Source organism: Dermacentor albipictus, chromosome 3, assembly GCF_038994185.2.
Source record: "Dermacentor albipictus isolate Rhodes 1998 colony chromosome 3, USDA_Dalb.pri_finalv2, whole genome shotgun sequence".
NCBI classification, from domain to species: domain Eukaryota; kingdom Metazoa; phylum Arthropoda; class Arachnida; order Ixodida; family Ixodidae; genus Dermacentor; species Dermacentor albipictus.
Window position 1 is genome coordinate 120,065,092 of NC_091823.1, and position 25,795 is coordinate 120,090,886.

Below are 25,795 nucleotides of genomic sequence, written 5' to 3' on the forward strand. Positions count from 1 at the left end.
AACACTGGAAACACTCCTATCTCGTTTCAATGCCATGTGGGCGGCGGGGTATATTCCATCGTGCTGGAAAGAAGCTATAGTCATCCCCATACTTGAACCTGGGAAAGACCCGGCCTTAGCCAGCAGCTAGAGGCCAATAGCGCTAATAAGCTTTCTCTGCAAAGTTTTTGAAAAAATGGCAAACCGGCGCTTATCAGCTTCCTAGAAAGTAACAACAAGCTAGGCTCCCTTGAATGTGGATTCAGAGAGGGAAGGGAAACATTATTGAGCAAACATCAGAGATGCATTCATTCATAAGCGATATTTACTCGCAGTATTTCTAGGCTTAGAGAAAGTGTTCGACACGACATGGTGGTTCGGGATCCTCCGCGATCTTTCCGTGATGGGCGTCCGTGCGAATATGTTAAACACAATTAAAAACTATCTCTCTAACCGCACTTTTCGCGTAAAAGTAGGCAATGCTTTATCTAAACCATTCACCCAAGAAATCAGTGTTCCGCAAGGGGGCGTGCTTAGTTACACACTCTTTATTGTAAAAATGAACAGCCTGCATACAGTCGTTCCACGCGCAATGTTTTGTTCCGTTTCTGTCGATGATGTACAAGTAAGTTTCAAATCATGTAATACTGTACTCTGCGAACGACAAGTGCAGCTTGGAGATAAATAAATTGTCTAAATGGGCGAATGAGAAGGGCTTCAAAATAAACACTCAGAAAAGTACCTGTGTACCCTTCTCAAGCAAGAGAGGATAGCATCACTGCCTTGTATTACGATCAAGCGACAAGCTTGATCGTAAGTACAAGCTTGCCGATCAAGATCAAGTGCAAGCTAACATTGAACATCCTTGTTATTCAGTCATAAACGATATCGCTGCTGCTACGCTCTGCCATCACCGACCTGCAGTGAGGAAACTGTTTTCTCTGCGTGTGAAGAACCTCATTAAGCCAATGGGTGTTCCACTTCTTGAACATTGTCCTATGACTCAAGCGATGCTGTTACCGCCATGGCAGTGATAGCTCACAGACTGCGATATATCGTTTGTGGATGTCACAAAACATGCGCCAGAGGCACATATTAAAATGCACTTCCTAGAACTCCAGTATAAGTATTCTTGCGCTGATTTTTACACATTCCTAGAACTCCAGTACAAGTATTCTTGCGCTGATTTTTACACAGACGCTTCCAAGTCACATACAGCGGTTTCTTACGCCGCCATCAGCCCATCTTTCTCGGAATCGGGTGCACTGCAACCGGAAACACGTATATTTATGACCGAAGCTCAAGCACTCATATCGGCAGTGAAGCATATAATGAAATCAAAACTTCGTGGAAGTCATATTTACAGACTCCCTTAACGTCGTAAAAGCCCTGAAGTCAGTGTGTAAAAACAAAAACCCTGTTCTACTCCATTCTGTGTAGAGCGTACACATCTAGAGAGAAAGAAGTTTAATGACACGAAATGCCGAGAGGTCGGCCTGAGGTATATTCCTCTAGCCAGCTACTCGGCATTGGGGGAAGGGGAAGAGGGAAAGAAAGAGGGAAGAAAGAGGTGCATGATGGGTGACGATGACGATAGAAGGAAGATGTAGAACATATGGCAAGCAGTTTGGCATGCTCAAAGTCTGCAGTCCAGGCCCGTAATTTTTAAAAAGTTCAGTAATGCCTTGATGGCATCTAACCAGCATATAATTATATACTGGGTACCTGGCCATAGAAAATCGAGGGTAACGTTCTAGCAGACCAATTGGCCACATCAGTTACATCTCAAGCTACTCTTACCGCTGCGGTTTCTGCTACACATCTGAAGCCTCTCTTACGAAGGAAACTGCGAAACCACTGGCAACGCTTGCCGAGACGGGGAAACAGATAATAAGCTGCAAGTGATCAAGCCACAGTTAGGTTTCTGACCCTCCACAACAAAGTCAAGCTGAACAGATGTCCAATTCTATCGTCCCAGAATAGGACCCACATTTAGCACCCATAATTTTCTGCTTATTGGAAATGAGCCTGCAACCTGTGGTAGATGCGGGCAAAGGTTGCCCGCCCTCCATGTCCTACTGTAGTGTCGGGAAGCCGAAGCTGAGAGAAAGAAATATTTTCCTCTGGCACACTGCTATTGTCTCCCGCTTCACCCGGCTATGTTTCTTGGCAAATAACCGCTTTTTAACACCAAAGCAGTCCTCGGTTTCTTTAATGATGTTGTCCTACATGTTAACAGTCCCATGCCATTCGTAGCACTTCCTCTCTACAAAGGAGGCCGCTGCGATAGCAGTATTGTAGAGCACATGCCTCCGGGTCCTTATGTCTCGAGGGCTCTGATAAGGCCGCAGTGCTGTGGCCAATCTTTGCATCTGAGATGTTTTGCACGTCATATCATTTTTCTCAATGCATTTTAAGGTTCATCCACGTCATTAGGCATCACCATAAAATTATTACACGTAGATTCGACGCACTTTGCAGCGACTATTTTTAGGCCTCTTTACAGCCACGCCACAGCAACTTCATGCAACCCATCACTCCACTGCGAAGTGACTAACATTGGCATGGCGCTCTTTGGCCGTACGCGGCCCTTGCGCCACTAAAAACCACACATTCATTCAATACCGCGCCGCAATACTGATGATGAAAGAAGTGCACGCAGCACTCCTTTCACGTAGTCCTCTTGCTTACTTTGCCTGCCGCGAACATATTCGTGTCATCAGTGGCGCAGTTTGCTGAACCATCTAGGGAGCCTTCACGCTCAAGCCTACTCCCTGCTTCATGATAGTGTCAGCTTTATTTTATAAATGCTTTCACCCGCAAAATGCTGGAGTATTAAAAATCTTTCCGCTAAACTTCGGCAATTTTATTGCTTAAAAGGACGCTCTGAGAAATTTGGTGGCAAATAGCGGTAGACATTTTGTAAAACTCACCACCTTAACCGGCGCTCGAGTGTCTCTGTGAAGACTCCCTAACTTGCCTGGCATCGAGTGACGGACGGCACCATCCCTAAATTTCCGTCTCGCGTAGCCTCAAACGATGCGTACGTCATTTACCGTTCGATTATGAAATATTTGAGGAAAAGAAAGAGGGGGTTTTTGTTGTCTAACGAAAGCATATAGGTCTACCTGAGCCGGTGTGCTCTAGCCTGCAACTCAGCACTGGGGAAGAGGAAAGGAGAGTAAGCAGAGAGAGGAACGATTGAGGAGAGAAGGGAACGAATAAATGCGTGTGCATACTCAGACAGCGGCACTACTAAAGCCACTCGTATAGTCTGATGTCGTACAGGAATTTTAACACCGGTTCATTAGTCTCTCTCGCAGACGCAGTATCATGCCATGGGCAGAGAGCAGTTATTTCCTGCCAAACATGGCTAGTAATTGATCTTTATTCTGCCAATAACGTAATAATTGAGTTACGTTTGATCACGCTATTACTAAATATGGGCGAATATTCGAAACTTCAGACACGAAGGCAGCAGTATTTGGAATTCTAGTGGTATTCAATTAGAGAATTCGTTCTTCGATTTGGTCGAAAATTTGGCGCTATTGCAACATTAGAAATACACAGCATTCACCGGAGGATCGAGGGATAAATATTGATGTAAGTGCTCTGAATGATTCTGCTGTAGGAAAGGGCCACGGTTGCTGCAAGGAGGTGCCAGTTGGTAAATGAATGCATCATCAGCCTGTTTTATATCCAGTGCATGACGAAGGCCTCCGACTGCAATCTCCAATTAGCCCTGTCTTGTGCCAACCAATTCCCACTTACGTGTGCAAATTTCGTAATTTCTTCACACCACCAAGTTTTCTGCCGTTTGCGAGTGCGCTTCCCTTCCCTGGCACCCATTCTGTAACACTAATGGTTCACCGGTTAGCTACCCTACTCATCACATGGCCTTCCCAGCTCCATATCGCTTCGCCTAATGCCAACTATAATATCGGCTATCCCCGTCTTCTCTGATCCACACTGCTCCCTTCGTGTCTCTTAACGTCACTCCTAACACTTTTCGTTACGTCGCTCTTTGCGTGGCCCTTAATTCGTTCTTCAGCTTCTTTGTTAACTTCCAAGTTTCTTCATCATACGTAGCACCGGTAGAATTCAATGACTAAACTATTCTTTTTTCGTGACAGTGGTAAACTCCCAGTCAGTATTTGGCGATGCCTGATCTATGCACGCCAACCCATTTTTGTTCATCTGTAAACTTCCTTCTAATGGTAAGGGTTCCCTATGTGTAATCGACTAGTATAAACATACTCCTGTACAGGCTCTAGAGGCTGACTGGCGATCCTGCATTTTTGCTCCCTGGCTAGGCTATTGAACACATCCTTGCTTTCTGCGTATTACTGTTCATCAATACTTTTTTGGGGCGAGTTGGTTGATCTTGAAACATATGGGCAACAGCGCAAACAGAAGACCACAAGAAGGGCGACGCACACACGCGCAGTTTGTGTACGTGTCTAACTTCTTGTGGTCGTCTGTTTCCGCTGCTACCCACATGTTTCAAGGGATACCCTTCGAGCCCACTGTTGCACTTGTTTAGTTAAAAAGTTCAATCATTTCTTGTAATTCGTTCCCAATGTTGCTGAACAGGCCAATGTCATCTCCAAAGTTTTAATATCCTCACTCCTAAGCCTTTCCAGTCTAATACCTTGCTAACTTCTAAGCAGGCAGTGAATAGCATTGGAGAGATTGAGCTCCTTTCCTGACTCCTTTCATAATAGGTAACTTTCTACTATTCTTACAAATAAATACGCTTCTGAATGATTGCCGGTCATTCAGTGTAGATGCCTTGCCTTTGGAAATCAAATGTGAATTGTTTCCCAGGATTTAGGCGAAATAAGTTATTGCTTGACATTCTCAGCCGATTCCATCACCTGCTTGTAGAGTATTCCCGCCATCGTCTGCATCCCGTCTGGGAGATGGGAATGCTTTGCATAATTACGTGCTAGTGAGGCGGTTTGGCTACAACGGCATCGCTGCCTTATTTTTCAACCGTGTTAGCCTGTCCTGTGAAGTATTAGTTCTTATTAAACTATCTCCCGATCCGTGTTACTACTAGCTTCGTAATACGAGGACAATTTCCACTATTACATGACCTTTCTTAACGGGTGTGTCTGCTATAGTGGCAGTAAAAGAGTTTACAAAATGAAATAACTCGGCACGTTCATCAAGGCCAGGAGGTGAAATGCGGAGTAGGAGTGTATGGCGAAAGCGTGAGAAGAAATGCGTAGGGCCGCACAAGATACGTTCTGCTGCGACGATCCACGGAGGCCGCGTTTGGATGGGCCGAAATGCCAGTGCGCGCATGTACTTAGATTTGGGTGCACATTAAGGAACCCCATTTGCTCCAAATGCTTCCGGAGCGCCCTATGCGGTGTGCCTTATAATGTGATCGTGGTTTTGGCATGTAAAACACCAAAATGTGTATATCACGAAATAAAAACACGCATGGAGCTGCGCTCAAATTTCGCATTAGCGAGTATCGTAATCCTCCGCTAATTTTGTATCACACACAGCCGACAACGACGTAACCGACGGGCGCGAGTTACCGTATTGCGAGGGGCTTCCTTGTCGACGACACCGATAAAATGAGATCGCCGACGATCGGTGCACTTGATAGCGAAAAACCTCTGAAATGCCGACTGCAAGAACCAGCGTCTTCCAGCTAGTGCCTTCCAGTGTGAAACCAGCGCGTTTTTCTTTTTTCTTTTTCTTTTTTTTAAGCACTGGATCGCACTGGGTACGCTGGCGCTCGCTGGGACTCACTCGAGACCAGTGAGAACGCTGGATAAGAGCTGGGTCACACTGGAAGAGACGCTCGCATTGGAAACGGCGCTGGTTGTGTTTGTGCCGCGCTGGCTCCAGCACGCAAGGACGAGCGCTGCTGAATATTAGATGCTTTATACGATTTCATGGCTTGATACTAGTATCTTGTCCTAAATAACGCTATATCTTAGGGTCATAGAACTGTTTCGTGTCGCAGCATGGAATAAAGGTGCGTGAGCTGCCTTGTTTATTCCTGCACATGTGACACTGAAAATCACTTTCGTTTTTTGCATTTTGCCTTTTGACAGGGCGGACAGCTTAATTCTTTAACGAAACCACGCAAACGCAGAGGACGCCGCTTTTTTAGTAGTTCGCACGTAACATATGACTGGGAGTTATCGCCATTGTCGCAGTGTTGTGAAGTGGACATGAAATCCAGAAGTCGTTCAGACGCGCTCGAACGGACCCCGAGTTCGAAGCCTACCGCTGCTTGATATTATCGCACCGATAACAAGGCTGAGGCGATTCGTGCGCTTCCACTTTCCCTATTGTACTAAAAAGAGTTCTGAGGCTCAAATACACACATTTTAGCTTTCGCCAGCTACCCGCGCCGAGATCAGCCCCATCGAAGCTTAGGCATAGCGTGTCCGCCGAGTCCGTCTGCACGCTATCGGCGCGTCTAACCTCAAGAATCAAGAAGTCTAAAAAGGATAAATTACTTTATATTTCAGATTTCGCATCGGTGCTTTTAAATAAACAATTTTTTCATGTCTACAGTGCCAGCACAAGAAGTGAGGAGCGCCGATGTGACGCATCATAAACGCAGGTATATGTGCTGTCGCCGAAGGCTCCCAGCACTAGCCTGCGTTTCTCTGACGAATATATATGGCTAGACAGACGTGTAGACTGAAAGGCATCACTGAACTAAGAAAACATTGCATACCCCTCGCGTGAAGAACAAGAAACGGCTATCGAAATCGGCAGTAACAGCTCATTCATGCAGCGTCCCGGGTCGGTGGTTCATTTAGGACTTTTTTCGAAGCTAAAATACCAATCGCAGTCGATGTTATGGCACTTCCGAGCACACTATTGAATACGGAGAGCAAATTTTTCTTTGTGGTACAGGCGTGAGTTTTAGTTGCTGGCCGATAGCGCATCTACCACGTCTGTGCAAGACTCCTCTCTGTGAAACTAAAACTGCTTCTCGATTTTGATGAGCTAAATTATCCGCCCATGTCCCTATGCTGACGCGGCGTACTCCGCGTTCGGCTTTCGAGGAGGAAGGACGCGTGATGGCTCGCTCCGTGCGAGGTTCTTTGGCGGCCGCCGTTGGCCGCGGTGACAGGTTTTCTTCTGCACCCTCGGATTATAGGATGTTGCTGCCTACATTGCCTTCAGGCGAGAGCATGCAGCAGTGCGTTTTTTTGCACGGGGACCTGGCAAGAAGACCATATCGGCTGGAAGATTTTCGCGAGCCATTGGAGAACGCTGGTATCATCAAGAACATCACGGGTATTGGAGCCTACCAGATGAATCACGTCTGGCTAGTCAAGTTGCGCAGCAAGGCGGACAAGGATGCCCTGGTGAAAACGGGTGGACTTCAGGTCAAGGGCGGCTTCTGCGCTGTCATTGACCCCGTCCAGCAAGACGTCACCGTGAAAGTGCACTGGGTCGACTTTGCTGTCCAAAGTGAGAGCTTTCGGCAAGCGTTGAGCAGCTTTGGTGACGTCCTTGACGTGTCGAACGACAACTGGTCCGTCGCCGGTTTTGAACATGCGACATCCACGACGAGAGTGGTGCGAATGAGACTTAAGGAAGGTGTTGAGCTTGATGACCTGCCTCATCTTTTCAAGTTGGGAAGTGGCACCGTCCTTCTTGTGGCCCCGGGCCGGTCCCCGCTATGTTTGAGGTGCCGCAGGCAAGGACACATTCGACGGGACTGCCAGACACCACGTTGTGGTGTGTGCCGGGCGTTCGGACACGAAAGTAATGATTGTGCAAGGAGCTACGCCAGAGTAACTAAAACGGCTCTCCCAACAGAAGAAGTACAAGAGAACATAATGGACGCGGAGGAGGCCGAAAAGTCTGCCCCGAACAGCAACACCAAGGAATGCGAAGACAAGGCCCGGGAGACTGACGCCGAGAAAACTGGAGGGACGACACCTGATAGTCGGGACTTGACGAAGGCAACTGAGGAACGTGCCGAAATAGGCTGCACGCAAGAGTCACTGCCCTTAAGTCAAGCAAGTGAAGAGGAAGACATGAGCGACAGCACCGAGATCACTACGGCCGAATATCAAGCAGACGCTACGGGAGCGACCGCGGGACGCGGGAAGCGTCCCAGAACAGGCATTCCGAAGTTGACAGAGGACAACACCGAACGCAAGGTTAAACGCCTGGAGCGTCAGTGGCACCGCGTTGCTGGCGCCAAGGGTAAAAAATATGTCCCCGAAGTCCGGTCGGCGTCATCGTCGCCGGTTCGGGGTCTGGGACGCGATAAGTAATACCCTGGTATTCCCACTGCAAGGTCGAGCCACGGTTAGCGTTGTACTGGTGGCTCGCGCTTACAATCACCATGATTAGTATACCTGCACCATTACGCGTCGGTACGCTCAATGTACGGGGTCTAGGGGCTAGTCGCAAGCAATATCAGGTCAAACGCATAATGCAAGAAAGAGACCTAGATTTGCTTGCGGTCCAGGAGACGAAGGTTAGCAGAGAGGAGGCGACCGAAGGCTTGGTAGCAAAATTTTCTTTGAGGTACAATGTATCCGTGAGCCATGCGGTGGGAGCATCAGCCGGGTGTATGTTGTTTGTTAAAAATTCAATTGGCATTGTCGTTGAAACGGTTACAAGTTGCTTGCAAGGACGCTTTGTTTTGTGCGATCTTTCTTACGGGGAAGCGAAATTTAGAGTTATTTGTGTCTATGCACCTACAAAGCCGCATGAAAGATGTTTGTTCTTTCGCGAATTGAGTATGTATTTTGATTGTGAGAGGTGTTTGATTGTGTTGGGTGACTACAATTGTGTCCTTAATCAGCAAGACCGTTCAACCACTGCTCGTGTAAATGATGAAAGTGCTGCGTATCTTAAAGAATGCGTGAGCAAATTCTCTTTAAATGATGTGGCACAGTTCGCAAGAGGTGGAAGTCGCCAGCATTTCACACACTTTCAAGGCACCAGCCATGCACGACTAGATCGAGTGTATGTGTGTTCGGAGATTGCGCCTTTGTGTCAGAACTACGATGTTGATGCTGTTTCTTTCAGTGATCATTGTTTAGTGACCTTCGAGATCGGCCAAAAGCAAAAAAGGAAGCTTGAATGGGAAAGATGGAAATTGAATGCCAAGCTTCTCAAGGATGACGTGTTCATAGATGAAACAAAAAAAGAAATACATCAATTTTTTAATGACACACTATGCAGTGCCGCAGAGAAATGGGAGTTATTTAAACAAAGGGTAAAATTGACCCCAATAGAAAGAGGTGGGCATTTGAAGTACCAGGCTCAAAAACATGAACAGATGTTGCGGCAGGAGCTCGAAGACTTGGTGCGAATTGAAACAGCTAATCCGGGTTTGGTGACACAAGAACTGCAAGTCATTAAAAGAAAACTAGAAAGCTTAGAGGAGGATAAATACAGAGGTGCAATTATACGAGCACGAGCCGAAAAATACCTAGCGGGGGAAGTACCTACAAAGCGAGCTTTGTCGGATGAAAAGGCGTACGCCCGAGGAAAGGAAATATTGGAAATAGAATATAATGGTAGGATATTCAGAGAACAGAAAGTTATCATGACGGCATTTGAAAGTTACTATAGAGATTTGTTTGCTTGTCGTGAGCCAAAGGCGCCGGGCTACGAGGATGACTTTCTGGCAGAAATGCCGACGCTAGGCAAAGAGGAAACGAATTTATTAGAAATGAATATTAGTATGGAAGAGATTGAGAGGGCTATCGGGGAACTAAGCTCGGGCAAATCTCCTGGTCCGGATGGGATTACCGCGGCATTTTACAAGGCGTTCAAGACGGACATGGCAACAGCATTGCATGAAGTATTTTCAGAGGCACTCGAGCGGGGGACTTTACCACCATCGTTCAATCGTGCGCACACAGTACTTATCCCAAAAGGCAAAGAAAACATATAATACGTAATGTAACGGGATACAGGCCAATTACGTTGACTAATGTTGACTACAAGGTTTTCATGAAAGTTCTTGCAGCAAGGCTGCAGGGAGTTATACGGAAGTTAGTTGGGCCGCATCAGACATGCGGCATCAGAGGTAGGAAAATATTTACAAATATTCATACAGCTAGAAGCATTTTAGAATATTGCGATAGCGCTCTCCTCAAAGTAGCGATGCTGCAAATAGACCTAGCTAAGGCTTTTGATATGGTACCACATAGTGTTCTCTTTTTATTAATTAATTATGTAGGGCTTGGTTCCGTCATATGTAAAGGCATCAAAATGGCATATCAAAGCTCATGTACCAATTTAATTGTTAATGGTGAACTATCACAACGCATACAAGTACTTTCTTCCGTTCGACAGGGTTGCCCGTTAAGTCCTTTACTTTTTGCTTTATTTTTGGAGCCGCTTTGTAGAAAAATAGTTAATAGTACAGAAATCAGGGGGTTTAAGATACAGTCCTGTGAAGTACGTGTTCTAGCTTATGCAGATGACGTTGCCCTATTCGCTGCAGATAGGGAGAGTGTTAGCTCATTATTAAGAATTACTGAAAGGTTTTGCGAGAAAAGCGGCAGTGAAATCAATAAGCAAAAGAGTATTGGTCTCTGGCATGGCCATTGGACTGCCACGCCCGGTGTTTTTGAAAATATTCGGTGGCTCACGACACCTAGCACTTACCTGGGGGTACCTTTAGATGGGTATCGTGAGAACGAGTCACTTTGGCTCGAAAAAACGGATGAAATGCGTGCGATGGCCGAAGCATTGGGTGGCCGTGAGTTGTCGATTTTTGCACGTGCCACTATTTGTAACGTTTTTCTCGTTGCGAAAATTATGTATCTTCTACAGGCACTGTATTGTACACGTAAGCACATTCAAAAATTTCACCGAATATTTGCCACGTTTATCTGGTGTTCTACGTGGGAGCGAACATCAAGGACAAATTTGTTTCGTCGAGTAAAGAAAGGTGGTCTGTCGGTGTGCCACTTGTTTCTTCAGCAAGTAGTATCACGTTTCATATTGATAAGGGACGAAAGAGACCCGTTTCTGTGTTGTTTTTTTCAAACCATGTTAACAGTTTCTATGCCTGAATTTTTTGTTTCTTCAGCCATTGACCCTCACTACACAATTTCAAGGTTCTTGCGTGAAGTTGTAACGTCCTATCGTTTCCTTAGGGCGAGATTTTCCCTTGAGTACCTCTCCAATGTAAAAAGAAAGCGTCTTATGAAGGATCTCATTGAAAGTGTGTTCCCTGTTCCATTATATCGGTTAAATTTTCAACAAGGGCCTGGGCAAGACGTACTTAAAAGGGTTAAAAATATGTGTATACCGGCGAACGTTAAAACATTCTTCTTCAAGCTTCACACGGGAACCTTGCCTGTTAAAACGTGGCTAGAGGAAAGAGGGATTTATGTGCCATGGGGAAGCAGATGCTTTCTGTGCAACAAAGCTGAAACGATTGAACATGTTTTCATTGATTGCAATAATGCCATATTCTTTTGGGATATATTACAGAGAACGTTAAAGATAGACCTACCCCTCAATCCACATGGCATTCGTTTTTTACCCCCTGAACGCGATTTTGAACAGATGGATGTTATCTTTTTACTTGGACTGAACGCAGTATGGCGTAGTCTGTTGGAATATAGACATTGCGATGTTAAAGGCCGAACTGTGTATGAATATTTTGTGGAAATGGTTGTGAAGGTGCGTGACGTGTACAAGATGAATGACTGCGATGAAGCTGTGTTGTCAATGCTTGATACTTTGACACACATAAAACGAGTGTGATCTATGATCACAAACACTTTTGAGGCTTGTAGCCAAGCTGGAAATAAAGGAAAAAAAATGCTGACGTGGCGTAGCGGTAATGAGCCGGGCTGCGGATCTGCAGGTACGACGATCGAATCCTGGTCAGAGCACTTCTGTTTTTACATGTTCATTTTTTCGATTTATATTGTACTAAAACGTTATCTGTTGCTTTCTGTATTAAAAAAAAGACATACGGTGTCCAGGCACCGCGTATTTAACGCGCTAGAGCTGTTTTTCGCACCAGTAACCAGCGCCTCCCAGTACGCCGCGCTTGCCCAGCGCCCCATGCATCCAGCGCGCGGCACTGGACCCATAATCCGGCGATGCACTGGATACTGGGTACTGTTTATAGAGTGAAAATATAGAGCCGTTCTTAGACAGGCCGCACTTTAGCTTGTTTAATTTCCTATAAACGTTCCTTTACAGAACTCAGTACGTATGCCATATGATGGCACACTTTTAGAACGGGAATGGAGAGCCAGTCTAGAGACAGGCCGCATTAGAAGTTCTGAAAACGTTCTATAAATTTTTCTATAGAATTTGGTACATAAGATGTCAATACGACCTCTATAGAACTTTTATGGAGGATGTAGAGCCATTCTATAGACAGACCGCATTAGAAGTTCTGAAAAGGTTCTATTAACATTTTTCTGTAGGATTTGGCACATAAGATGTTAATACGACCTCTATAGAACGTTTCCGAAAACGTTCTATAAAACATTTTCTATAGAATTTGGTACATAAAATGTCAATACGACCTCTATAGAACATTTATGGAGGGTGAATGGAGAGTCAGTCTATAGACAAGTCGCATTAGAAGTGTTAAAAACTTTCTATAGACATTATTTTATAGAATATTGTACATATGATGACAATAAACCCTCTATAGACTGCTTATAGAGCGTGAATGGAGAGTCAGTCTATAGACAAGCCGCATTAGAAGTGTTAAAAACTTTCTATAGACATTATTTTATAGAATTTAGTACATATGATATCAATACAATCTCTATAGAACATTTATATAGAACGAATGGAGAGCCATTCTATAGACAGGTCGCGTTAGAAGTTTTAAAGACATTCTATAAAAATTACTTTATAGAATTCAGTACATAGGACGTCAATACACCCTCTATAGAACATCTATTGTGTGTGAAATGACTTGTTTCTATAGAAAGGTTTCTATAGACTTCTTATAGAGATTCTATGGAGACGACTCTATAGATCGCGAGTTCCTATAGAGTCCCTTTTGACTCCATAGGAACTCATTAGGAGTTCTAAAGGAACTCTAAATCCATTTTCATAAGGGTGGATCAAACCCTGCGCGAACGGCCATCGAACCGACAGCGCGATAGGCTGCCTGCGGCAGCCTATCGATTGCCTGATCCAATAGCCGATAGCCTATCGGCAGCCTGATATGCAAGCCTGCGCTTGCATATGTAAATAATCACCCTCAATATGAGTCGGGACGCGCCCACGCCGTAGAAATACACAAGCCTCAACCCTCTCAAGCCGTGCAGATCAACTATGAACCAATGTTAACATCCTGTTAAGCGAAAGTTAGGCCTGGTGCCGTCGAGTCCGTGCATCCGGTGGGCGCGGACCTGGACTGAAAACAGTTAGGACGAAATAAACTGCTTTCGTAGTTAAGTGTTGGTCTTGGCGTTTTGAAATGAATTACTATTCGCTTCGCGCGCAGCGCACAAGATAAGCGGCAAGCGGCGACCCAGCGCTGCACCAACATCAGTACGTGACCGTTCCCTTAGGCTGCCGGTCGCATTCGCTATGTAAACGGATGGTACGTGTTACGCTGGCACATTTCTCAATTCAAAAGAGGCACGGTTTACCTCTGCGTCATACGGGAAACAAGACACTGTGCAATCAGTGCAGCAACACGAACAACCGCCTCGCTCAGCATACGCACCAACGGGGTCAGCGATGACATCCCGCCGCGTTTTCGGGAGTGAACAATGAGGCTGATAAATGAGCGCTTACGCGCGCACATTTATCTGTAATATTACTTTATGGCACGTGCAAACGGCTAGTATGAAGAAGGTAAACAAAAGCAATAATCGGTAATAAATTAACAGCCCTTAATATGCGCATCTGGATCCCAGTTGCCGTTGTTTGAGCGGTTCGGTCGCTCATATTGACTCGTCTCATAATGGAACAACGCGACTTATATTATTTCATATCAGCGATGCACCTTTCCCCGAATATTCGACGCTTACAACGATATGTAGCTGTGCCAAAATTGCACGAAAAGCGCGTTAAAATCTGACGCGGAAGCCTGCGCTCGAAGACTTCTTGAATATGCAAAATATTTAAAGAATGTGTAAAAAGAATACGAAAAGCGAAGTGCGATCGCAGAAAACAGCGACCAAGAGCTCCATGGCAGCCGCGTCGGCAGACCGAATTCAGGGTGCCTTCATCAGCTACACTTCTAGCACAATAGAGCACTCAGGCCTGCTCACCCAGTAGTCGGTGAGTGTTACATGGCTTCCAGGGAACGACATACTGCCCCGGAAGAACCATGAATGATTATTAGCGATCCACGGAACGCACAACCGACGTGCACGTAACGTGGGCGCAGGTGCACAAATCAACCGGCGAAAGCCCCAGGATTCTTCCAAAACATTTCCAGTGGCGCGCGGCAGAGGGCAGCACAGGAAAATGAAAAAAAGGCGGATTACTGCCCACGCCTCAGTGGCGCCATTGTGTGGCGTCCTTAGCAAAGGACGCACGTTCGACAAAACATGCGACCAGGTTGGTATCATAAGTCCCTCGAGGGTAGTTCTTTCTTTATGAAATGTATTTAAGGAGAGGTTTCGAGGGTAGTCATGGGTGCGTGCGGCTGACAAGCCGTAGCCTAGATGTGCGCTTAAAAGGATACCTTGATGAAACGAAAGGATGGTTGGGTACGTCCCACTTGGCATGTGTTGCTTGGCATGTCCCACTTGGCAGCGTGCAGGAAACTTCGGGAGCATGTCGATTACATTCCGACTCATGGACCAGATGAATAGGTAATTTAGCGAGGCCTACAATACTGAGCGTGCAGGAAACTTAGGGAGCATGTCGATTATATTCCGACGCACGGACCACATGACGGTAATTTAGCGAGGCCTACAATATAAAGAAAAATAGCACCAGTTGTGTCAGCCACCTCTTTATGGCGCTGTGCGAGAAAGAGTTTTTCTTGTTCTTAGATTTTGGAATGCGATGACAGGCGCACATTTATATTCAAAGTGCGCTATAGAGTTATGTGCTCTCCCATCGTGTTTGTTTCTAACGCTACATTCAAGCCACCAACTAGGACTTGTTCACTTCACTATTATTATTAATGTAGAAGAGCCGTAGTCATCTACTTCTTTTTTTAATTCAAGCGAATTCCACGCATCTTTTTTTTTTGCTTTCTTTAGGAAAAAAGTCGCAGTTTCGCCCGAAAAGCGATGCATCGATTCCGATAGAAAATTATAGACATTTATACCAGGTGAAGATAGTAATTTTATCGGCCGTATAAACTTCTAAACAAAGGCACACTAGCTAAATTAACAAACATTGCGTGACGCGCGCACAAGCAAACATGAACACATCTCCCTCGACGACCGCGGGAACTCGCCGTCAAAAAAGCTGGAGTGATGACGCGCGGCAGCAGCGGCGAGCGAATCGACCTTTGTACTGACTCTCGCATCAACGCTAACTAATACCTGTGTCACACGGGCACATTTGGAAGGCCTTCCAGTCGACGGCCTTCGAAACGCCACAACTCTATCGACTCAAAGGAGTTGTCGCGCTGCTACACGGCACTTTTGAAAAGGCCGTTGAGCGGTTCAGGCGTTACTCGCAAAATTGTGTGGCGCTGCGGATCTTTATTTTCGTTTTCATGTCACGAAAAGTTAAACAACATTAAAACCTCTTAAAAGCCCTACAATTTCTTTTGTTTGTTTATACACAAACATTTGTTTATACATCGCCATACATATATGTTTAGTTTTCAAGTTGTTGAGTAGCGAAACTGCGGCAACGCTTTCGCCGCTCGATGCGGCCGCCGTTTTGGTGTGTGTTCGCACATGTCAAGTGGCAAAAATACTTTATTGAATAATTAATAACACTCATATATAGTATTTTTAGTGCATTTTGGTTTGATGCTTTTTTTCTAACCGTGAGTACGAGCACACTGTGAACGAGAGGGCATGTACGCGCTGTTTCCGCTTCCGTTGCTCAAAGGCCGTCGAGATTTCGATAGAGTTGTAAGGTGCTCCGTTGACTCGATAGACTATTGACTCGACGGCCTTCGAAACGGCCCGTGTGGCAGCTCGAACTTGACCTTTGAGTCAACTGACTATCGGTTGGAAGGCCTTCCAAACGCCCGTGTGACACGGGTATAAGCTGAAAAAACACAGCGCTCGGCGGACTCTGTACCCGTCGCGGATGGCTTTCAAGATACGGCGGCCCAGAGTCGAACGCGCCCCCACTCCTTACGCTCACCCCGGAGCCTTGAGCGCAACGAAAGATGGCGTGCTTCCGCCCCGCTTTCCTTCCTTGCGTGCGCGAGATTGAGGCGCGATCGCCGTCTCACCCTCGGCGCGCTTCCATTCGCACGCACAGGACACGGCGCGGGGCCCCAATTTTATCGCCCTTGAAATTTATACGGAACCCCACGGTATCAGAGGCGACAGAAATGCACTTGAGGTGTCCATATATTCGCTATGGCAATAAAAAAATAAAAAAACGACCTTCCATGATGGAAGGTCGTTTTTTCTCCAATATTACAATTCAGTTTGATACATAAATGTCTCTGCTTGGACATTCCTAGTAACAATTTTATGTTTTTGTTTCTTTTACAGTGTAATAGTGTCAGGCGAGGGGCTGGCCGGCAAATTGTACGTACCGGAGACGGGAAAGTTGGTGGCACTGGTGAAAGTCTACAGAAGCTCGGCCACCTTTTTTTCGGACGCCGACAACCCGTCGAAACCTCCAACAGTGTTGGCCTCGAACAACAGCTTTGGCTTGTCTTCACTGCGTATCCAGCCGAGTCCACATAACCTCGTAGAATTCAAAGCCGTGAGTACATAATGCTTTCAGTTCTGTGACGAACGCGACGCATCATTTGTGCCCCTGACGAGCGGTGAAGGGGTCACGGCGTATTTTAACTCGCAATTCTGGTGCAGTCAACCGAGCGCCGCGGTTTCATGCACTTGATTATTCACGCATTGAAAGGATGTGCTCGTAAGAAATCCGTTCTTGGACCGAGCACTTAATCCACTGAGCTTGTAGCTTAGAAGGGCAAGCAGAAGGATAGATTCATGGCCAATCCCCCCCAGAGTGTGTTACGTCATTTCACTAGGCAACAAGAGCAAGAAAAAAGATTAGCAGTGGGTGAGAGGAATGGTTGGTTTTTCGAACAGCTGAGATTTGGGTGTGTCCTGTACCGCGTGGAACCCGTTCAAGGCACCGGGCTCCGTTACAATTCGGTGACAGCGGTGATGTTTAGCCGCAGCAAGACGTCCCCCAGTGCGATGATTTCGCTCGCGTCCATACCGTCATCTATGCAGGCACCGCCATTGGACACTCAGCTGGGCCACGGCCTTTCCGCGAGCGACGCCACCACTACGCAACCGCCGCCGCCATGTCAGGCGATTCTGGTACGATACCTTCAAGCATTCGCCTAGCCGATTCAGATTCCACTCGCCGTCAGCCTGAGTCCAACCTAGCGGCTATCCTGGACTCTTTTGGAGCTCGCCTTGACCCGCGACCGCTCCCCGTGAAGAAATGTTTAGACAAGTGTGTGTCTTCCGCGGGGAGTCGCATCGCCGACCTCACCGCGCATGTTTCAAGCCTCGTGTCGCCTGCTTCTACTGATCAAGCCTCACCTGTCCCGGCCCCTCAATCTCCCTTTTCTGATTCCATCACGCAGCGATGTCAGGGACGGTTCCCAAGCCCATCTACCTTTGATGGTACCACGTAATGGCCTGCTTTTCGTATGCAGTTTGAGTCCGCGCTGCTCTCCACTTCTGGTCGGTCACCTCACCACAGAGCTCAAATCCTCGTGGCTCAGCTTCGTTCTGCTTCGGCTCAATCTTTAGAGTTCCTGCCGCCATCCAACCGTTCGAACTACGTATTTCTCGTTTAAGCACTCGAGTCCTGCTATGATGATGCCCATCTTCAGTACCTACATCTTACAGAGAGAGAGAAAGAGAGAGAATGAAGAGCAAAGGCAGGGAGGTTAACCAGACACGAGTCTCCGGTTTGCTACCCTACACTGGGGATGGGGGATAGGGGTTAGAAAGATGACAGAGAGGAAAACGCAAAAAAAAGGAACGCGCACACATGGAGACACACACACAAAAGGCGTTCCAGTTAAAGTCGTTCACACAGGCTGGTAGATCGCAAGAAGCGCAAAAGCGCTTGCACGGCCTTCTTCTGTGACGGTAGGTCCTTTCGATGTTGCAGAATTCTTTTTTCGGATAGCGGTTGGTCGTCTAGTTGGTCAAGTTCGTGGCTAAGGCATGCCCTCTGTGGACTGTACTGCGGGCAGGCGCACAAGATATGGCCAATTGATTCTTCATGGCCGCAGTGGTCACAGGTTGGGGTGTCGGTCATCCCTATGCGGAAGGCATAGGCTTTAGTAAAGGCAACGCCCAACCAAAGTCGATATAAAAGTGTGGCGTCTCTACGGCGAAGCTGTGATGGCGCTCGAAGACTTAATGTTGGATCAAGTGAGTACAGTCGCGGATTTCTTAAATGTGGCTCATTACATTGCGACGCGGTGCACTGCCGAGCAAGTAGGCGGAGCTTCTGTGCCGCATCAGTTCTAGAAAGAGGAATTGGGACGTGGCGCTCCTCAGTATGGGCTGAGCGGGCAGCGTGATCCGCCCGTTCATTGCCGATAATCCCGCAGTGACTTGGGAGCCACTGAAAGGTAATTTCGTGGCCTGCATCACTTATATGGTGTAATGTCTCTGTAATATGGCATATTAGTTGTTCGTGCGGTCCGCGTCGTAAAGGTGACAATAGACACTGCAGTGCCGCCTTCGAATCGCAGAATATTGTCCATTTGTGTGGCGGTTCATCACCAATGTGATGAAGGGCAGTAAAGAGCGCTGCGAGCTCTGCTGCCGTCGATGTTGTCGCGTGGGTCGTCTTAAATTTGATTGTTGTAGCTTTCGCTGGTATGACGATTGCCGCCGCGGAGCTGCTTGGAAGGACAGATCCATCAGTGTAGATATGCGTGGAATCACGGTAGTTCTCGTACAAATGTAGTAGCGTGAGCTGTCTAAGGGCTGGTGATGACAGATCAGCTTTTTTCGAGATACCAGGTATTGCGAGGTTGATTTTTGGCTGAGCCACGCACCATGGAGGGATCGAAGGTCTCGCAGCCGGAGTGAACCATGCTGGTAATGATTCATCATATGCAGTTATCGTTTGGCTGAAAGATGTGTGTGGCCTGTCCGCTGGTAGAGAGGCTAAATGGTGACGAGGAGTCCTGGCTAGATGCCTTATATGGGTCCTGAGTACTTCAATTTCAATGTGGGTCTTGACAAGGTGGTCTCTGGCGATTGCTATCGTAGCAACTGTTGAAGCACTCTGAGGCAGGCCTAGACAGATCCGGAGCACTTGACCCTGAAGACTTTCTAATGTGCGTAGATTCGTTTTGCCTGTGTTGTTTATTGCTGGCAAGCTGTATCGCAGAAATCCCAGAAAAAGCACCCTGTACAGTTGTAACATGGCACTAGGCGACATTCCCCAGGTCTTGCCAGCGAAAAACTTGAACAGGTGGCAGATGCCTGTCAACCGTTTTTTCACCTATGATATGTGTGGGCTCCATGACAAGTCCCTGTCGATTATGACACCGAGAAACTTGTACGATCGGACCCGTCGTATTATTTGTCCATTTATCGTTACACTGTAGTTTGCCATGGGTTTGGGCGTAAATGGTACTAGTGCGCATTTCTCGGAGGAAATTTCCAGGCCTCGATTGCGGAGGTAGAAGCAGTTTGTGTCGCGGCTCTCTGAATTCTCGCTCGCAGCTGTAGGCGTGTTACTGCAGATGTCCATATGCAGATGTCATCCGCGTACATCGATAGCCTGACTGTGGTTGGCACGTGCTCAAGGAGAGCAATTAGTGTTATATTAAATAACACGGGGCTAAGTACACCGCCCTGGGGGACGCCGCAGTAGCTATAATGTAGAGAAGTATGGCCTTCTTCGGTGCTTACGAAGAAGGATCGCATAGATACATAGCTCCGTATCCATTGAAACATCCGACCACCCACTCCTGCTTCTGCGAGAGCAGAGAGGATGGCCTCATGCGTAACGTTGTCATACGCCCCTTTAACGTCGAGGAATAAGGATGCGCAGAGACGCTTACGGCGTTTCTCATGTTGAATGTAGGTCACCAGGTCGACGACGTTATCGATCGATGATCGACCGCGTCGGAAGCCCGCCATGGCATCTGGGTAGGTGTTGTGGTACTCCAGGTACCACTCCAGGCGTCCTAGGACCATCCTCTCCATTACTTTGCCCACACAGCTCGCCAACGCGATCGGGCGATATGATGATAGCTCCAACGGTGACTTGCCAGGCTTCAGCAGTGGAACAAGGCGACTTGTCTTCCAGGTTGTTGGTAGCGTGCCATTTCTCCAAGATTCATTGTACACCTCAAGAAGAACCCCTCTCGCTCGCTCCCCCAGGTGACACAGAGCTCGGTAGGAAATTCCGTCAGGTCCTGGCGCTGATGTGCGGCTACACAAAGCTAATGCTGCCTTAAGTTCGTGGATCGAGAATGGTAGATCCAACCGGTGATCACGTGGTGGCGGACAGCTGCTCGAAGGCGATGGAATGTTGGTAGCTGTTAGTTGGCTGGATAATCTGGCGCAGAAATCCTCTGCCACGTCAATCTCCGATCTCTTTTGAGAGTGGGCAAGCGCCTTGAATGGGAATCGCTGTACGGGAACTCTCCGCAGGCCGCGCACCGTTCTCCATAGTTGCGATAAAGGCTTGCGTGGATCTAGCGACTCACAGAAGGCAGCCGAACGTTGCGATTCGAGCTTGTCTAACCGGCGCTGTATCTTCTTTTGCATGCGCCTGGCGGTCCGTAGATCGTCCATTGTTTTCGTACGTCGGTATCTTCGTTCAGCACGTCTTCGGATTGGGCGAAGTCGTTCAAGTTCCACATCAAAATCATTAAGTTTCGAGGAGCATGTTAGAGTACGCATAGTGACTTGCACCACGCTCTTGATTGCCTCTTCCAAGTCGAAAGATGGATTGGCGTCGCAGTGTTCTTCCATAATAGACTGAAATTTAGGCCAGTCCACTCTTTGAATCGTATCCCGTATTTTGGAAGCGGTCAGTCCTCTGATCTTGATGTACGTGGGGATATGGTCGCTTCCGTGCGTCTCTATGTCCGCAAACCACCCTGCACGTCTGACTAGGCTTCGTGAGACGAAATCCAAGTCAAGACAGCTGCTGTACGTGGAGCCACGTAAGAACGTAGAACTTCCGTCATTAAGCAGCCAAAGTTCATTACTGGAGGCGAAAGATACCAGAGCTCTGCCTCTTGCGTTGATGATCGGACTTCCCCAGAGTGTATGATGGGCATTGAAATCTCCAATGATGACCCAGGGATTGGAAGTTGAGGAAAGGATGTCTCGTAGTCTTTTGTAATCAAATCGACTTGACGGAGATAGGTAGGCGCCTACAAAAGTGAAGGCTAGATTCTTTTTCCTTACGTTTAGGCATATATATTGATTACTGTCGTTAGGTGGTACAGGCTGATGAGTGTAGGTGAGGTCACGGCGAATAAACACCAAAACCTTACTGTTTTCACAAACAGCTGACGACATAAATGATTCATATCCAGAAAGCCTGATTTTGTTCGATAAGTTCGGCTCGCAAATGACGATAATGGGAAACATATTGGCGAACACGAAGTACATCTTACAGAATTACAGCACGAGCAACAGGGCGACTACAGCATGCAAGAGCTCGCTGCTCATGTCGAGCGCCTGTCGTGGAACGCCCTGGCTGGCTGTCCCCCACGTATGGGGAGTGCTTGACGCTTGCGTCACCACCACCACAGGTCGTCCCGGTATTGCACTGTCTTCGGGATCGACCGACGCATGGGAATTGCATGGGAAAGGCCAGATTGAAGAGGTATCAAACCAAATCGAGGTGGAAGAAAAGAAGAATGCATATACACTTGATGAAATTTGTTGTGAAAAATAATAAACACGTGCTTAGGTAAACATGTAGTACGTATAATAATGAGTGCGTGTGTGCGTGACTACGTAGCGTGATATGCTGAAGGACCCGTGCAAAGATATCGACCGTAAGTTGGTTCTAAAAGTAAATTTTTCACTCTTTCTAGCTGTGACATTGTTGGGCAGAGTAACCAGTCGGGCTCGTTTATTGAACATAGTCGAAGGCTACAGCGCAGGAACCGACAGAGAGAAAAGAGGTACATAAAGTACAAGGGCGCAGCGCTGACTTTCAACGAAAATGTTTGTGAGCAAGAAAACCAGTATGGCTGAACGTCTTTTGTTGCAAGTTAGCGCTACGCCTGCGTACTTTGTGTGCCTCCTTTTTCGCCGTGGGTTGCCGTGCTGTAGCCTTCTACTATGGAACATTATTGTTATGTTTTAGAGTTTCTCCGTGTCCGATTGCCTTACGCCAAATTGCCTGTCATCTAATACACCAGACGATTATTTAGATATTATCGCAGCGTTGAGCAAGTATTTGAATATTGCAATGGAATGGTACAAATAACAAATATCTGTCGTAAAATGCGGGCTTGCTTAGTTTAACAGATACTGATGCGCTAGTTGGTGAGCCATGATATTGATGACGCCGCGCACTTAAATCTGGCACATTCACGCACACATGAAAAAATTACATGCACAGCGCCTGTGTATGTCCTTTTTCATGTTCGCGAGCACGTCTCAGTTTCAAGTGCGGTGCTTCACCAGCATCATTGCTTAGTCTGCCTTACTTTATGGTTTTGAATGAGTAAGCTGTAATGTTGACTCACAGAGCAACACCATCGGTGGCGCGTGGCCCTCACCAGCGGGGTGCCCTGCCCACCGTATTCAACACCCACGCTTGCAGAAGGCCAATATGTCTGAACCATGTGAATGTGTTGTACTGTGTTGTCTGCTTTGTCGCGCAACAGAGATAAGTAGTCAATGAGTCGATAAGGTCGATAAGGAGTGACGAGGGGTTAGAACGGTCTGTTCGCGGTGAGTAATTCATTCGACGCGGATCGATAAGCTACTGAAGAGCAATATTGACCTATTTCGGTCGGAGCAGTTCTTATAAAAGTGATAAAGACCGACAAGGGTTGCATCGATTCCGATAAGGTTTATTACGACCGATAAGGGTCGATAAAGGTTGATAGTGACCGATAAGGGTTGGATGAAACCCGATAAATTTGATAACGACCAATAAGGGTTGTTAATGGTTGGATCGAGTACGATCAAGTTGATAATAACTGGTAGCGTTGATAAGGGCTTTTACTGGTCAGATCAAGAGTGAAAGCAGAAAACAAGACCAATAAAGTAGAAATTGATAAACTGTCTTTTGTTTCGCCGACCACAGTAAACAGCATATGTTGCGTCGTATATGTGGATATGAGCAAGTAGCACAGTGATTACGTGTACTTAGGCAACTGAAGTGGAGTTTCTGCATAACTTTGATGCATGTTGTGGTGGCCTTCCTGGTCGTGACTTTTCGTATGATGTCCAGTTATGTTCCGTTTCACAATAATCAAAAGGCGCCGGCAGGCTCTTTCATACCAAGTGTAAGTTCAAACGTATGCAACTGGCTATATATTTCTGTTACCTAAAGTTCAAGATTACGGGTGATGTTAGATATTCTTGTTACAAAAAAAATTTCCTTTAGCCTTTGTATAGATCTGCTCCAATTTATGCAATAAAACTATATCCATTGTTTTGGTTTCTGTGCAAGTTTATATGAAAAAGGCTAGTATGCTTCACTTATAGGCCTAGCCATCTAATGATCTTATATTTATTTGTTACTATAATCACCAATTACAGCCACTGGTGGACTGGTATCATGCTTCTGCAACATTCTGTGGAGTCGATGAGTACTACAATAACCTTATATTATGTATTCTTGCAGGTGACAGGTGAGATAACTTACTAGCAGTATCTGAATGACCATCTCACCCGCGCAGTACATGACAGTCACGCCAAGCGACTTCAATGTACATGAGTCCGCTTTTGTCTGGACTTGGACAGAAATTGATTCTTTTAATAAATCTGAAGTTAACGATTGCATGTGCTTTCTACTCTCATTTCTTCCGTTAGCTAGAAGGTTATCTTTGCCATCTGTCTAGTAAAATGTCAAAGGCACCAAGCACTCATCGATGCGAATTTTGTTTATTGATCTTCATCATGAAGGAAATAACAACTACTATAATAAGGGTATGAAGGTTCTTCAGTATGGAGAATACTTAAGGACCGCAACAGCGCATACAACAAACTGTGTGGGTGCCATAGTTGCCGAATAATATCTCAGCATACGGCATTCCGAATTCCGCCAAACGTGTTATCCGATACATAAGCGGAATGTGTAGATGTTTCCTTGTTATATATATATATATATATATATATATATATATATATATATATATATATATATATATATATATATATATATATATACAGTAAAAGCTCGTTAATTCGAACGGCAAGAGGGGAAGCCGCTTCAGTTCGAATTAACGAAAGTTCGAACTAACGAAAGTGAAGGAGAGCAACAGTACACTGCGATTTCGAAGCAGTAGGGCATGTCAGAAAGTGATGGCGTTTGCCGCGGGCACACGCCATCTTCAAGTCGAAGCTCTGGGTCCGACTGTGCCACACCACCGATGTCCACCGAAACGAACGTTAGCCGAGGCTTAACACCATCACAATGAATCGCGATGGCCGATACCTCCTAAGCTGAAAACACAGGTGCACAAGCGATGAAGACTGCCGAGACAAAGACGGTGAACATGTGAAGGTGGCGAAGGCCCTGATTCGTTGGTTCTTGATTGCAAACGCAGCCGCGACGTACTTGATTCACTGTGTTTTGGCGCTTGCCGTGCCATCTCCGCACAACATTAGCAGCTGTACAAGATTTTCAAAACCTCCGAGATTCGCAACGGGCAAGAAGTCTCGGAGGTTACGTAGAACGGAGGGGCGGCAGCCGCCGCTGCCATCTGGCTGACCCCGCGTCGGTTAGATTTTTTTCCGATTTTGCCTTCTTCCGCCGTTCTCTCCGTTTCGGAGGCAATACAGCCTTGTGTGTAGGCAGTAGGCCGTGTGCCAGGCGAGCGTAGTTCGAATTATCTGTGAGGGAACCTTCTCGCGTTCAAATTAACGGACTTTTTTATACATAGACTTCTGTGGAGCTTGGCCGGACCAAATCGTACAGTTCGAATTATCCATAAATTCGAATTATTGAAGTTCGAATTAACGAGCTTTCACTGTATATATATAGGGAGAGAGAGAGAGAGGAACAGCTGCACTGCTAACATTGGTCAAATCCTAAATTCCTGGTGAAATGCGTTGCACTTACTACGAAGCGTCCCATGATATCAACAATTAGACCCACGAATTTCATTCTCCAAGATCACACATCCTATTAACAAGGCCCTCAAGCATTATTCCTCAACATTTGAAAATTTGCAAATAGTAAATGTTGAAGCATTAAATAACGAATGTCTGATATCTGCTTCTTTTTAAATAAGGCAAGCAAAGCTTACATAGACGGGCACGGCACTGCTAATTTCAAACAAGGCTCGCGGGAGACAAATCAATTTGCAGTAAGAGTATAGCCGTGAAAAACATTGCACGTCACGATACGCGAACCCGACTTTTCTTTCAATGATTCGAGATGACAGCGTTAACCTATAGGAACCTTCGGAAATGAACCACTCTATTGGTAACTTTAGAATACGTTATCTGGGCTGGCAACGCTGTCCAGAAAAACAAAGTCTAGGGTCACGGCGGCTCTTGCAATTGGCGCTGTGCTCACATTTCTCGTTTGTGGCGTGAAA

The 25,795-nt window shown here is 46.5% G+C and overlaps 1 protein-coding gene across 2 annotated transcripts in view; it reads left to right on the forward strand.

The window, feature by feature from the left end:
- The window catches only part of LOC135919478 (uncharacterized), an 84,024-nt gene extending 59,992 nt beyond the window's left edge, over window positions 1–24,032 (forward strand). For both annotated transcript variants that reach the window (XM_065453314.2, XM_065453315.2), the window contains 2 exons: window positions 16,584–16,800; window positions 23,875–24,032. In XM_065453314.2, coding sequence (XP_065309386.2) covers window positions 16,584–16,800; window positions 23,875–23,898 — 241 coding nt within the window. In that variant the 3' untranslated portion in view covers window positions 23,899–24,032. The remainder of the gene's footprint in view (window positions 1–16,583; window positions 16,801–23,874) is intronic.
- Window positions 24,033–25,795: the final 1,763 nt, after the last annotated feature.